The 13,343-nt window shown below is 34.7% G+C and overlaps 1 protein-coding gene and 1 long non-coding RNA gene across 3 annotated transcripts; both read left to right on the forward strand.

Moving 5' to 3' along the window:
- Positions 1-2,943: 2,943 nt before the first annotated feature.
- LOC123316662 (chymotrypsin inhibitor) lies at positions 2,944-6,864 on the forward strand. Of its 2 annotated transcripts, none has more exons than XM_044902862.1 (3): positions 2,944-3,165; positions 3,257-3,456; positions 6,573-6,864. In XM_044902862.1, the coding sequence occupies exons 2-3, from the start codon at positions 3,399-3,401 to the stop codon at positions 6,761-6,763; spliced, it is 249 nt and encodes an 82-aa protein (XP_044758797.1). In that variant the 5' UTR covers positions 2,944-3,165; positions 3,257-3,398; the 3' UTR covers positions 6,764-6,864. The 2 variants fall into 2 exon arrangements, with proteins under 2 accessions (XP_044758797.1, XP_044758790.1); XM_044902855.1 differs by having other exon boundaries at positions 2,944-3,161.
- A 3,071-nt stretch (positions 6,865-9,935) lies between these two features.
- Positions 9,936-12,141, forward strand: LOC123322626. Its single transcript, XR_006539185.1, has 2 exons — positions 9,936-10,147; positions 11,979-12,141. It is a non-coding gene; the product is annotated as an uncharacterized LOC123322626 (long non-coding RNA).
- The last annotated feature ends 1,202 nt before the right edge of the window (positions 12,142-13,343 follow it).

The raw sequence follows: 13,343 nt of genomic DNA on the forward strand, positions 1-13,343 counted from the left end.
CCAAGTAGAAATGATTAGTACAATCATTTTAGATTTGAGACATTTGTTCGTTCTACCATTCAGGTCAGGCGATTGAATTCGTAAATCAACTGCGACCAGTTTCGGTTTTATTCTGAAAGCTTCTTCAGGACAAATTTGATTCAAAATTGATGTAGCCGATACTTAATGAAAATCCATAATTGAACTTGAAAGAGATTTTCATAACATGAGTTTTTAAACCACGACACGTGTTTGGCTATCCCAATAACTTCTTCATGTGTGTAAAAGTAAACTGAAATATTTGGTACCGAAACAAAAATATATAAACAAGCATTTGATTCTACTCCTAAGAAGGGACAGAAACAGATAAGACTAGAGCTCATAATGTTATTTACCGGAAACGTTAGTGCAATTTACAGGTAGGTAGCAATCGGAGGATCAGTCGTAAAATAATATAGAAAATGAAACTATCTATTAACTTTTAATTAGTTCATAATAAAATCTTTATTATCATCTACCCTTGGATTTCAACGAAGTTTTTCATTTTTGTCCTATTTTTCCAACATTGAAAATTTTTATTTGTTTATTTTATGTTAGCACCTGTGCTAGTATTGAACTCAAATATTCTAAATAAATTCAGTAATGGGGAGTTATTGAGGTCAATCTGTTCGTTGAGTAAATCCCGCGATAACTTACATTTATTGATTTCCAAACTTTCTAAAAGATTGAATTTCTGACTTTTAGTTTCGTTGAAATTGTGCTTTGCATCCAACAGATGCTCAGCAAGCGTATAATTTCCAGTGCTTTTTATAAAACAATTTCTGTGTTCTAATTCTTTTCTGATATTTTCTACCTGTTATATAAAACGATGAACAATCAGTACAAGTTTATAAACTCCACAGTTAGGTTTCTCCCTTATTCGTTTGATCTTTATTAGTTTGTCTGTATTTATCTAGAGTTCTAGAGTATTTTCCGTTTTAAAAGCTAATTTGATACCTTCTGATTTCAAAAATTTGATATTTTCTCAGAACTCTTTCCTAAATAAGATATCTCTTTATATTTGTGATTAGTTTCTACTCTTGAACAGGGTAAACTTCTTTTATTGCTGTTTTGAGTAACTTGCGGAATTAATGGACGCAGGAGGCTTGATAAAATTTATTCAAAACAGCAACAAAGGAAGTTTACCCTGTTCAAGTAGACTCTAATCCTAAATATAAAGTGATATCTCCTAGGAAAGAGTTCTGAGAAAATATCAAATTTTTGGAGATCAGAAGCCTTCTCCGTTATAGCTTTGGACCAAAGACCTCCACTGTGATCTGTCTAACGCTAGTTGTTCCCAGTTATGATTGGCATTAACTAATTTTAGGGATTGATGCAGGATATCCTTGAACCGCTTATACTGGCCTCCAGGTTTCCGAGCTTCCTCCGTACAGAGCTATTTTGAGGAGTCTTGTGTTTTGCATCCTCAGAATGTGGCCGCTCCATCTGAGTCGGGCCCTCGTTACTTGAGTCTCAATTGTTATACAACTCGCCGCATTTGAAACTTTGTGGAACCATCGTCCATCTGATGTGTGATGTGCATTATTTGTCTTGGATGTCTTAGACGGTTGTTGCGTTTGTTCAAACTGTTCAATTTGTCGCCTGTAGGGCGTCCAGCTTTCGCTTCCGTAAAGAAACGTTAAACTGCTGTCTTGGTCTTCAGATTGAGGTGATTTTGAAACACTCTGTCCTTTAGCTTCCAGAATGCCCGTGATGCCGAAATGATACAGTTGTGTATTTCCGTGTCTGGGTTAGCCCTAGTATTTATGAAGCTTCCCAAGTATTTGAACTGCTCGACCTGTTCTAGAGTTTCATCCTACAGGCTGATATCTGTTCTGGACGTTCTGGTGGACTTACCAGGATTTTGGTTATGTCGATATTGAATATATGGCCTAAAGCTTCGTATATATGTTTATAGGTGTCCAACATTATCTGTGTGTAGATCCTCTGAGCTGCTAGCGACTAGTGCGCAGTCGTCTGCATATTGAAGTTCAGTGATAAACTTTGTAAGGGTTTTTGCTCTGAGGCGTTTCAGGTTAAACAGGCCTCCATCGAATCTTAATCCTATTCCAACACCTCTGACAGGCATACTCATGTCAGCAATTATCGAGACAGCTATGGCGAAAATATTGAACAAGGCGCTAACACGCAGCCTTGTTTTATTCCAGAGTTGTTTAAGAAATGGTCGGTTGACGAGCCTTTATGCTGTATTCTAGGGGTGTTGTTGGTATGGAGGCTTTTACATTCTGCCAGAGGTTGTCTCTAAAGCCCGTTTGCAACAGCCGAGAATTCTCTAGAAAATTTACTCGAGATTTCATGCGCCGTGAATTATGTACCGTTACATACGCACTTTCGGTAGAATTCTCTGTTCAGCGTACTAAATAGTCTCCGCCCTTTTCTTGCGAGAATTTTGTAGAGAATTCTCCAGAGAATTCTCGGCTGTTGCAAACGGGCTTAATACTGCTAAGAATTTTTCGGGTACGTACTCCAAGGCGTACTCTGATTCACCGAGTCGAAGGCCTTACTTGAATCGATGTAGGCTGTATAGATCCTTGATTGTTAGTCACGGGCCTTCCCTCTTGCATTATTATTTCATGCAGAATTCTGACGAAATTTTACGGGACTTCATATATAAAAAACTCATTACTAATTTCAGAAATAAACTAAATTGCTTATTATAAATTCATATCGGAGAAAATTGCGGATTATGAAGGAAGTAAGCATACTATCATGAAGAAATAGAGGTAATCCCAGAAAAAAGAAGCAAGTAGCACTTATTGAGTAAAGGTCGAAAGGAAATAATGCATACAGTAAAACGTTGCATGAATTATGCTCATTCGATATAAAACTCGACCTTCGCATTGAATTTGATGATCATGAGTAGGTAATTCTTGGAATCTTTACACAATGATTCAATTCTTCGGATATCAAAACGTTCACGTGGGACGTCAAATGATCTTACCTCATCGAATTCATCATTTGAACTAGACTCACAAATAAAGACTTATCATCATTAGGAAATTTTCTAACAAACTAGCCTACCTTCCGTACCTTCAGAAAGAGGAGAGTTTTGAAAAAATCCTGATCAATTTCTGGCTGAATTATATGAGGGAATTTCATTTTCGATATTTCTTGGAGCACTGGTAGGTAAATGTCATTCACTTTACGTAATCAATTCATACGTTTCCAAATGAAATTCAACCTTCTTTGAATATCTGAAGTTTATGGATTTTTTCAGGTACCTACATCCGTTCCAAAAAATTATCTTTCGTGTAAATCACTTTTGGACAAATATAATTAACGTTTGTTGGTGTATAAAAGCCGCCTTCTGCTGCTTTTAGCGACATAAAATATTGAATAGCAGTAGCATCAACAGTAAAATGTACCTCTCTATATTTTTTGTTGTGTTAATTGGATTTATTGGGTCTTCCCAACAAGGTGAGTTTATTCATGCATAATCTGTTGACAGACAAAATGAAGAGCTCTCTACTGTACTTTCCAATGAGTTTCTTTCAATATTGCGTTATAATGCATTGATATATTTTTTTTCATAAACTTATTGATTGAAATACATACCAATTTTTATATATAGTGTCGTGCAGGTGAACAAAATCATCATAATATTCAAATTATTTCATCCCTTCACAAAACCAGGTTTAACAAAATTAACCCTACATTTTAGTGGTCTTACAATTCGTTCCCGAAATATTCAATTTAAGGGAATTAATATTTCAAACATAAAGAAGATGTTGCTGGTATTTTCAAATAATAAGAAATTGTTTCATTTCGCATATTGTATTCCTGATCAAGAGACTAAGAATTTTTCAATCTTTAACTTTTCTCAATTTTACTGATCTGTAAAGAAAGCAATGTGCTGGGTAACGAAAGTGTTATTTTCTGCATGGCTGTTTTGCTTTTTCTCATAGTATACGATTAGGAACCATCCTAGATTTTTTCTTGAAAGACATTGGATAAGAAGAGAAAGTGTGTTGTGGAGCTTTTATTGAAATCAGAAAAACACCTAAGGTAGCAAGATTAATGGAGTAATAGATAGAATTTACAGTTTTTTGACACAAACATTCCTTTGAGATTTCAAAAAATCATCCTATGTATGGTGAAGATCTTAAATTAAAAGGGATTGGAGGTCAAAATTATGCAAAACTTTGTATTTTCGACATTGGGAGTATAACTGAAACAAATATTGAGACACTACAGAATATAAGAGTGGGTATACACTATATGCAGCATCTCTGTAGGTCTGCAGAACCGAATTATATAAAAACTCTCGGATACGTCGATTTTAGCTTCCAGGAAGACAACTTCTAAGATGAACTTCAAAACCATATGCTTCAACCCCAACTCCTTTACTTTGAATAGGGAAGATAAGTTCAAAATATTTGATTCTTGTGGTCAAAAAACACTTTTTTCCTATACCATTTTTGTTGATTCGGCCCTGATAAAAAGATATTTTGAGTTTTCATAATGAGCTGTGCCACCCCTGGAAAAACAAAATTACCTTCAGAATAACCAACTAAATCTGTGACACTTCACATCTGTGGATCTCTTACACAGAGTTGTATTCAGCAAAACTACTCAATTTTTCGAATTTCACAGATACTTTTTAATTTTTGAACATCAAGTTACTCGAAAACGGAGTATTGTACGAGAAAATATGAAGAATACTTTTATTTTTAAAAACGTTCAAATATTCACTATATAGCGTCTAGCTTAGGCCTGGTTTATGCTGGCCGGTAACTCATTCCATAATCCCTAACTTTATAAGTAAACTTAAAATTTGCAGGATTTTGGATGTAAAACTGATTTTTCACAAAATGAGTTCTTAAACCAGGACACGTGTTTCGCTATCACAATAGCATCTTCAGGTGGGCGAAGGTAGGAAGGAAGTTTACTTTCGCAACCAACTGAAGATGCAACTGTGATAGCGAAACATGTGTCGTGTTTTAAGAACTCACTTTGTGAAAATCATATAATCTGTTTTAAATTCAATTATGGATTTTCATCAAGTATCGCCCACATCAATTCAACATAATGAAAAAACTTGAAGACGTGCGTGATATCTTGTGTTCGAAAAAGATTTCATTCGATAAAACCGTTTGTGAGAAAGAACTACAAATAAATTTTTTCATGGTTTTTCAACAGCCTGTATCTTTTAAACCGAGCCGGTTCGGAAGAAATAGTAAGGGAAAAAAGTTTATCTTTTGACCTTAAGAATCTACAGTTAAAATATTTGTACGAGCCAAAGACTCACCCTGTATATATCGAGAGACTTAACCAGGAATAATTACCTCACAAACAATATAATGAAATAAACGATTCTTGTGTTATTATTGAAGTTAACTCACCGAACTGCAATGGGGTGATCTCAAATCAAAGAAATTTATTTCTCTCGAGTGCTTCGTAGTATTTCGAGAACCATAAGAGCTAGAAGGAAGCGGATGACACATTCCGAGTTCTTTTTCAGAGAAACAACTTCAAAGACAAAATAGTTATAAGAACTTTTCGAAATCCTCAAAATCTCATTTTTTGCTAATAACTCAAAAACGAAGAATCGGCTACGGTTTTCACTATTGTTTGTTTCTCTGAAAAAGAGCTCAGAAATGTGTCATCCGTTTTCTTCTAGCTCTTATGGTTCTCGAGATCCCCTCTGTAGATAACGGATTTTGCCCAACCTGTACACATTAAAAAATGATATAAAAGATATGCGCGTGTGAAGTAGCGGAAAAAAGCGAAAAAAAATCTATATTCTATACAGGGTGTCCCAAAACTAGTGAATCAAACGTCACACAACGATAGAGTAGACCAAATATTATCGAATGACACCAACATTATTTCAACGAAAATGTACCGTTTCCAAAATAATCAGAATTTTATTAAAATACCTAAAGTTGCTGATTTTCGAACTATTTTTCTTAATCACAGGGCCAGTTTGTGAAAAAGGATATCGATTCTAAATTATATTGAACTAAGTTTATTGTTTTATCTCCCCTAATTGAAATTATTTTAAGTAGTTAATCGATAACCTATAAGTAAATGTAAATTAAAACAATTTTTTTTTCTACATGATTTTTATTACTCAGAATAAACCCCCTCTATAGGGGTGATAATATGGGAGAAAAAACGCTATCCTTAATCACACATTGGCCTTGTCATTGAAAAAATAGTCCGAAATTGGCAACTTTAGGTTAGGTTTTTTCAGAAACGGTACATTTTCGCTCAACTAATGTTGATGTCATTCGATAGTATTTGATCTACTCTATCGTGCTGTGACGTTTGATTCACTAGTTTTGGGACAGCCTGTATAATTGGAGATTGATTGATTAAGTGGTCGTTGCATTGACTGGAAGAAAATGACAGTGATGGGTTCAATTGTTCAACTGACGTTGATGAGGTTCCAATCAGTTTAATATGTTACATTTTTTCTTCCTCTAATCCAATAGGATATCGAATATCATATTATTGACACCAGATACCACTTGAATGACATTATCCATTATGAAATATAAGTGTTTCCTAATGAGTTGTTTATTTTTCAGACCCGATATGCGGAGAAAACGAGCATTATACCTGTTCATCTACGTGTGTATCAACGTGCCAAAATTTCCAATTTGCTAACTGTGCACCACAATGCGAACGAGGATGTTATTGCAAGCCGAACTATATCAGAAGTGAAGACGGAGGAAAATGCATTCCGGTCAGAGACTGTTGGAAAAAGTTCAGAAACTGAAGTACAAATAAATTTTTACCACGGTTATTCATCGAAAATAATAAATAGATGGTTATTCACTTATATGTATAGTATACTCAATTAAATCATACCGTTTCAAATTGTTCATTCCATTACTACATATCAACATAGAAAAGTGAAATTCCCATGTCTCCTCCAAGTATATTAATACCAAAAATCCATAAAAGTAGAAAAAACAGTCTTAAATGCCTGAGCTATATTTAAAGTGCATGTACAAGTGACCAGCTCATCAAGTTTCTGAGATCCTATCAGGGGAACTTGGTACAACCTGTTCTAGACTAGTAACTCAATTGCCTACATGATTCTCCCTAGGTTGGTGCCAACTTGAAAATGCTATCGTGATAGTTGTTTAATCATCCTACTTAAAACCATGCAATTCAGTTTTCAGTTCAATTATAGATTTTCATTAAGTATCGACTATATCAATTAAAACGAGAATAAAAAGAATTCAGTACCTTGTCGTGAACCATAAGCATATCAAATTTCTCGGAATAATATCTTTTTCTACAAGCGTGCGCGTTCAACCTTTTTCCCGCACGCATTCCAAGTTGCAAAGAGTCACTTTCCCAAAGAGTGCGGGAAAAACGCCTGCTATTTCTCCATTCCCGCACGCAATTGCGTGCGGGAATGGATTAGCAGGGGTTTTTCCCGCACGCAAATATTATAGAGTAAATTAAATTCTATCATCTTTCTATGGACAGAACGTCAACGATGAGAAACCCTTAGTAACGACATGCAGAATAACGTCTGTCATTATATATGAATTAGTCAAATGAGATATGATCTGTTTCGTAAAATGGATACATTTATATATTTCAAGCGCTTGTAGAAAAAATATTGTTCCTAACACTTGCGTAAAGTGTCTTACCCGCACTCAACTGCTTACCCGAACTCTGCTTCGCATCGTTCGGGCAACGGCAGTTTCGTGCGGCCAAGTATCACTTTCCGCACTTGATAGGAAAATAACTATTTCCATAAACTGGTCATATTATTTTCTTTCATTTCTACTCTGCATATTTGGAAAAATATTTATGGAGACTTTTTCCTTTTGGGCTACAATTTTTTTTCCTCGCATCAGTGGCATCCACGCAATAAACACATATGACGAGGATATATTGAAGAATTCTTAGCCTACTATAGAACCAAACAAAATTTCAATGCCGAAATATTTTATTACTCAACATATTGTCCTCTTAATTGGATACATTTATTGTAGCGAACCTGCAACGTCTCTAGACCTTTCAAAACAATGTTTCTTCTTGCTCTGCAAACCAGACCTCCACAGCTTTTATTACCTCCTCGTTTGAAGAAAATTTACGATCTTTTAAACTTTTTTTCAGTAGATAAAAGAGATGATAGTCGGATGGAGCCTTAGAATATAGAATAACAGGAAGGAGCATATTGCTCATTTCAATTTGACCGGAATAGAGGAGAAATATGGCCGACATATATTTCCGTTTCAACAGTGGCGTAGGACAATGAAGTTTCCAAAAAACTAACTTCAATAGTCAGTTGATTCTGATTAATCAAAAAAATTAGGAAATCACTGACGTAAAGTCAGAAGCTTTTTCACGCTCGTTCAAATTGATAATCAAAGCGGAAATTCACCCCGCCTAACACTGCTTGGCTATATACTTAATGGTATTAAGGTCTATGACTTAACATCACCTACTCCCATGGAGTAGGTTCATTCGGCCACAGATAACAGAATCATTTGACTTCCAATCTGCCACTTTTCAAATCAGAACTTGGAAGACCAATATGGCCGTTTCCGTCGCACAATTCCCGTCACATTTATACGAAAAAGCTCCTTCCAGATATTCTATGTTCTAAGGATGGAGCCAAATCTGGTGAATAAGGGGGGTGTTCTAGTAATTCAAACCCTAAATCACGAATTTTGCGTGGCAACATGAGATTTGTGTGCAGGGGCGTTGTCCTGCAAAAACAAAACACCTTTGGATAACTTTACGATTCTTTTCTCTTTAATTTTTTCGCGTAGAGTGGTCAGTAATGTCGAATAGTAATCTCCGGTTATTTTTCTACCCTTATCTAAAAAATCAATCATGATTACTCAATGGAAATCCCAAAAAACTGAAGCAAGAACTTTTCCAGCAGATTTTTGGACACGAAACTTCTTAGGTCTTGGAAAACCAGAGTGTCGTCATTCCATCGATTGTTGCTTTATTTCTGGATCGTAGAAATGTACCCAAGTCTCATCCATAGTAACAATTCGGTTTAAGAAGTCTACATAGTTTTCAAATCGAGCACATATCGAAAGCGATGCTTCTACCCTTGCACGCTTTTGGTCAACATTCAAACATTTGGGGATCCATTGTGCAGCAATTTTCCTCATGTCGAAATTGACGTGAACAATATGATGAACGCGTTCGTATGAAATATTCAGTGCCTTAGATATCCGTTTTAGCCCAATTCGACGATCTGATAAAATCATGTCATGAACTGCATCGATATTTTCGTGGACTGACACAGAAACTGGCCTTCCCGATCGGTCATCATCTTCAATGGAAAATTTACCTCTTTTGAAGCTTGCACACCAATTTTTCACGGTCCCATACGAAGGACATTGATCACCAAGGGTATTAAGCATATCTCCGTAAATCTGCTTACCTCTTAACCCTTTTGAATAAAGGTACTTGATGATGGCTCGATACAATTTTTCGATTTTCACAATTTCGGTGGACATCTTCTTTCCTTTAAAATATTGCGTAACTCTGGTTTTGTTTGTTGACCTCAAACTTCACACTGACACATCTAATGAGATATTATTCGTTGCTGCGGTATAACGCAATATTTTTTTATGCATGGAACTGATCTAGGCTAACTAGATATCAATACATCCTCGTATGCATGAGCTCAATACGGCCCTTATTATTGTACCTTGATTTCGTTATCCAAAAAGAGCAGATGGAAAGTTTTTGGGGGAACTACCGGAATGAGATCCATTACCTTTATCTTATATACCTGTTTACGCATTATCTAGACTAATAATTTAATTCCATATAGGAATACCTACATATAAAAAAATATTAGAGGAATGAAGGATTAAACAGCACGAACGGAAAGTTTGTCTGCCGGAAACCACAATTTCCTTCCTTTTTTCTTAGAGATACTACATCTGTAGGTGGACATGATTTGTTGAACTCTACTTTGATTGATTAGTTATAATTATTGCAAGAATGAGGTTCGCAATGATATTTATTTGCACCCTGGTGATTCTTCAGGTGTTTTGGTTGGCCCTAGTGGAGGGAAGAATCAAATCGATAAAACCCCTTCGTGATTGTTCAGATTTTCATAAGAAGTGGTGGTGTCGAAGAAACACCGATACTATAATATGAAAAATGAGTAAGTCAGCTAACATCTTCAAACAGTTTATAGATTGCCATTGTTAAAATGTTTAGGAAATGAAGTGATTTGTTTTTGTATTGAAGCAAAACGTCTTCCATAGAGAAGAACGAATGACAAATTATCTATTGAAAATGTGCAACGATAAATAATGAACTAGAAACAAACAACGAGCTTGATGAAATCAAAAACCAAAAATATTAAATTGGATTTCTGTCTAGACATTCAACATATTCAAACCCTTCTGGAAAAAATAAATAAATATTCAATTGACAATCTAATGTAGACTGTATTTCACGTAAAACTGGTTCACTGGATTTAATTTCTCATTCATTGAACTAAATCGAAACAACGAAAAACCATTTTTCATCCCGGAATAGAAATTAAGGAAATAAAATAAATAAGACGTTTCTGAAGAAACAATGAGTTGAGTGCAAATTTATACTTTGGATTTCGAGAAAAATTGGGTATATAAAAAAACAATTGGTGCACCATCTTAAAACAAATAATCTGATCGTATCTTTCGATATCCATGTTCATGTCCCAATCTTCAACTCAATGGGATCTGTGTTTTTGAATTGTTCAGTTCAGTTTGTGAATGGGAGGCTACTCTGGTTATGAATTTAAATGAGTACCATAAATAAATTATGTAATAATAAATTGTATGAAGTTACTGTCAACGTCCCTGCTTTCCTCATATCAATTACAGGTATCCATTCAGCTTGAATCAGTAGAAAAGCATTTTGCTTCCTCCGGAATCCTCAAAATTTTTCAATTTAACACTGCACATACAGGGTTGGGCATAAGTCTGGAATAAAAATAATATTTCTTCAACCAATAACTCAAAAAATGAAAACGCTGAAACCCTTCAATAGATTTTTAATCAACCTCATATTCTGACAATAAAATTGAGTGTTTTTCTTCAACCTGAATATTTATCGATAGATGTTAATAGGAAAAGAAATAATATAATCATACAGTTTCCAAATTAGACGTGAACCTTGGAGGAGGTGTTGGTATCACTCATTTGCTGTCGTTTGAGCCATATTTATTTATAACCAGAAATCAACAGTTTCCGAGATATTTGAGTTCTTGTGTTTTTCAAAAAATTTCTCACCTTACTTCATTTTTCGTCAATTTTTTCTACGTTGACCAAGTTTGATTATAATTTTGGACTACATTCATCAGAAAAATATATGATACGTATGAAAAAAGCAAAACTATCCTGTATTAGATGTTGAAAAAGAATTAGTGTGACTGCATTCTAACGAAAACTTTTTTTGGGAATGAAGAAGGAAGTTTTTTCTTACATGAATTGTGGAAGTCGAAAGTTGCAGGCAAATTGATATTAGAAATTGATTTTTCTTTCCTTCATATACCAAATTTCAAATTATACTTATTTTTTTTCAACATCTAATACAGGATTGTTTTTTCCTTTTTTCATACGTAACATATCTTAATCTGATGAAAATAATCTAAAATTATAATCAAACTTGGTCAACGAAGAAAAAATTCTCGAAAAATGAAGGTGAGAAATTTTTTGAAAAACACAAGAACTCAAATATCTCGGAAACTGTTGATTTTTGGTTATCAATAAATTTGGCTCAAACGACAAACTAACACCTCCTCCAAGGTTCACGTCTAATATGGAAACACCCTGTATAAACATTCAAATCAATCTGCAATTTTCAGCCATACCTATTATAGCACTAGGTACTCAATATTCGCCCGGTAAAAACACAATAAACAAAATTACTTTTGTCATTTTAATTATTTATAAAGTGAATATTCTCTTCAACGTGGGATTTTAATGTGTTAATTTTTTTTTCAGGGGATGGCGATCACGTATCAAACCGCCCTGATGGATTTTCGATCAACATATTTTTCCTAGAATTTCTTTAATTTAATTTTCAGTATATATTATCAGAATGGAATTTATCTAGCTATATTAGCAAGTAGATCCCAATAATAAAGTATATCGAGTATAAATGTGATACCATTCGTGCCATTCGATTTATTTCGTTGTTCATGGGTGACTATAATGATTATCCCAAGACCCACAGTTTCGTATTAATATGAAATAAAATTTTAATTTATTTTCCATAACAAAGACACTATTGACGTTTAATGCCCAAAGAGTCCAAATTTGAAAAATTTACTTGCCCATTTTTTTTAATAAAAATCTCCTCATCTCAGTTATGGATTAATTTTATTTTGTCTGATTCATTCATGCTAATTTGTACAGGGTGTTTCATCCAGTGGCGGATCCAGCTCTCGAGAAAGGGGGGGATCACGGTCAGGTGGATTACATACCCGCCAATTGATTTTTTGGAGACAAATCAGCACCCCCAAAATAAAATTCTGATGAGGTCTTACACAAACAAGAAGTTTATTTGATTTATTACAAAAACAAAAACTTAATGAGAATAATTTTACAAAGTCAAAACTAAATAGCAAAGGGAATTTTTCTATTTCTTCTTGCAAAACACAAGATTTGAGGGTTCGACCAGTCCAGGGGGGGGGGTCATGACCCCCATGACCCCCCCCCTGGATCCGCGCTTGGTTTCATCATAAACTGGACAATGGTCGATAGGCGATACCGGAAGAATCATTTTTGCCTTATGACATATATGTACCCCGTTTTCGACGCATAAGCGAGATACAGGGTGTTCAACATCGTATTTGAGCAATATTCTAATGAGTGTGGTCAGTTATGTGAAAACCTCAAAGAACCGGTTTCTGTTCACATCTAAGTATTTTTGAGTGCTCAATTAAGAAAAGATGAAGAACTTCGAAAAAATTCTTACATAATGGCGGAAAATCTGCAATGTTCGTGATTTTTTTGCACGGTTGCCAAATTTAATTTCATTTTCTGAATGAATACAATTTCCGAAGTATTTCTGTGAAGAAGTTTTTCATCAATCGAACACAACTTTTTTTTTAGACGGCTGCAGTAAAGAAACGGTTTGATATTTTTCGATTCTGTTTTCATATTCGTACAAGGAAGTACAATCGGGAAACATTTCAACAATTTAGGGTGAAATTTTTTTTCGATGTATAGACATGTAAAAAGAAGTTGTGTTCGATTTATGGAATGATTTCTTCTTGGAAGTTGTTCGAAAATTGTGTTCATTCAGAAAATGAATTTTTTTCGGAGTTCTTCATCTTTTCTGAATTGAGCACTCAAAAATACTCA

Source organism: Coccinella septempunctata, chromosome 1 (assembly GCF_907165205.1).
Source record: "Coccinella septempunctata chromosome 1, icCocSept1.1, whole genome shotgun sequence".
Classification (NCBI taxonomy): Eukaryota; Metazoa; Arthropoda; class Insecta; order Coleoptera; family Coccinellidae; genus Coccinella; species Coccinella septempunctata.

What these genes read in the sequence shown, in the direction of transcription:
- LOC123316662 (XM_044902862.1), top strand. Translation starts at nt 3,399, where the DNA reads ATGTACCTCTCTATATTTTTTGTTGTGTTAATTGGATTTATTGGGTCT. An exon ending in TATTGGGTCTTCCCAACAAG is followed by an intron (nt 3,457 to 6,572) that starts GTGAGTTTATTC and finishes TTTATTTTTCAG; the next exon opens with ACCCGATATGCGGAGAAAAC.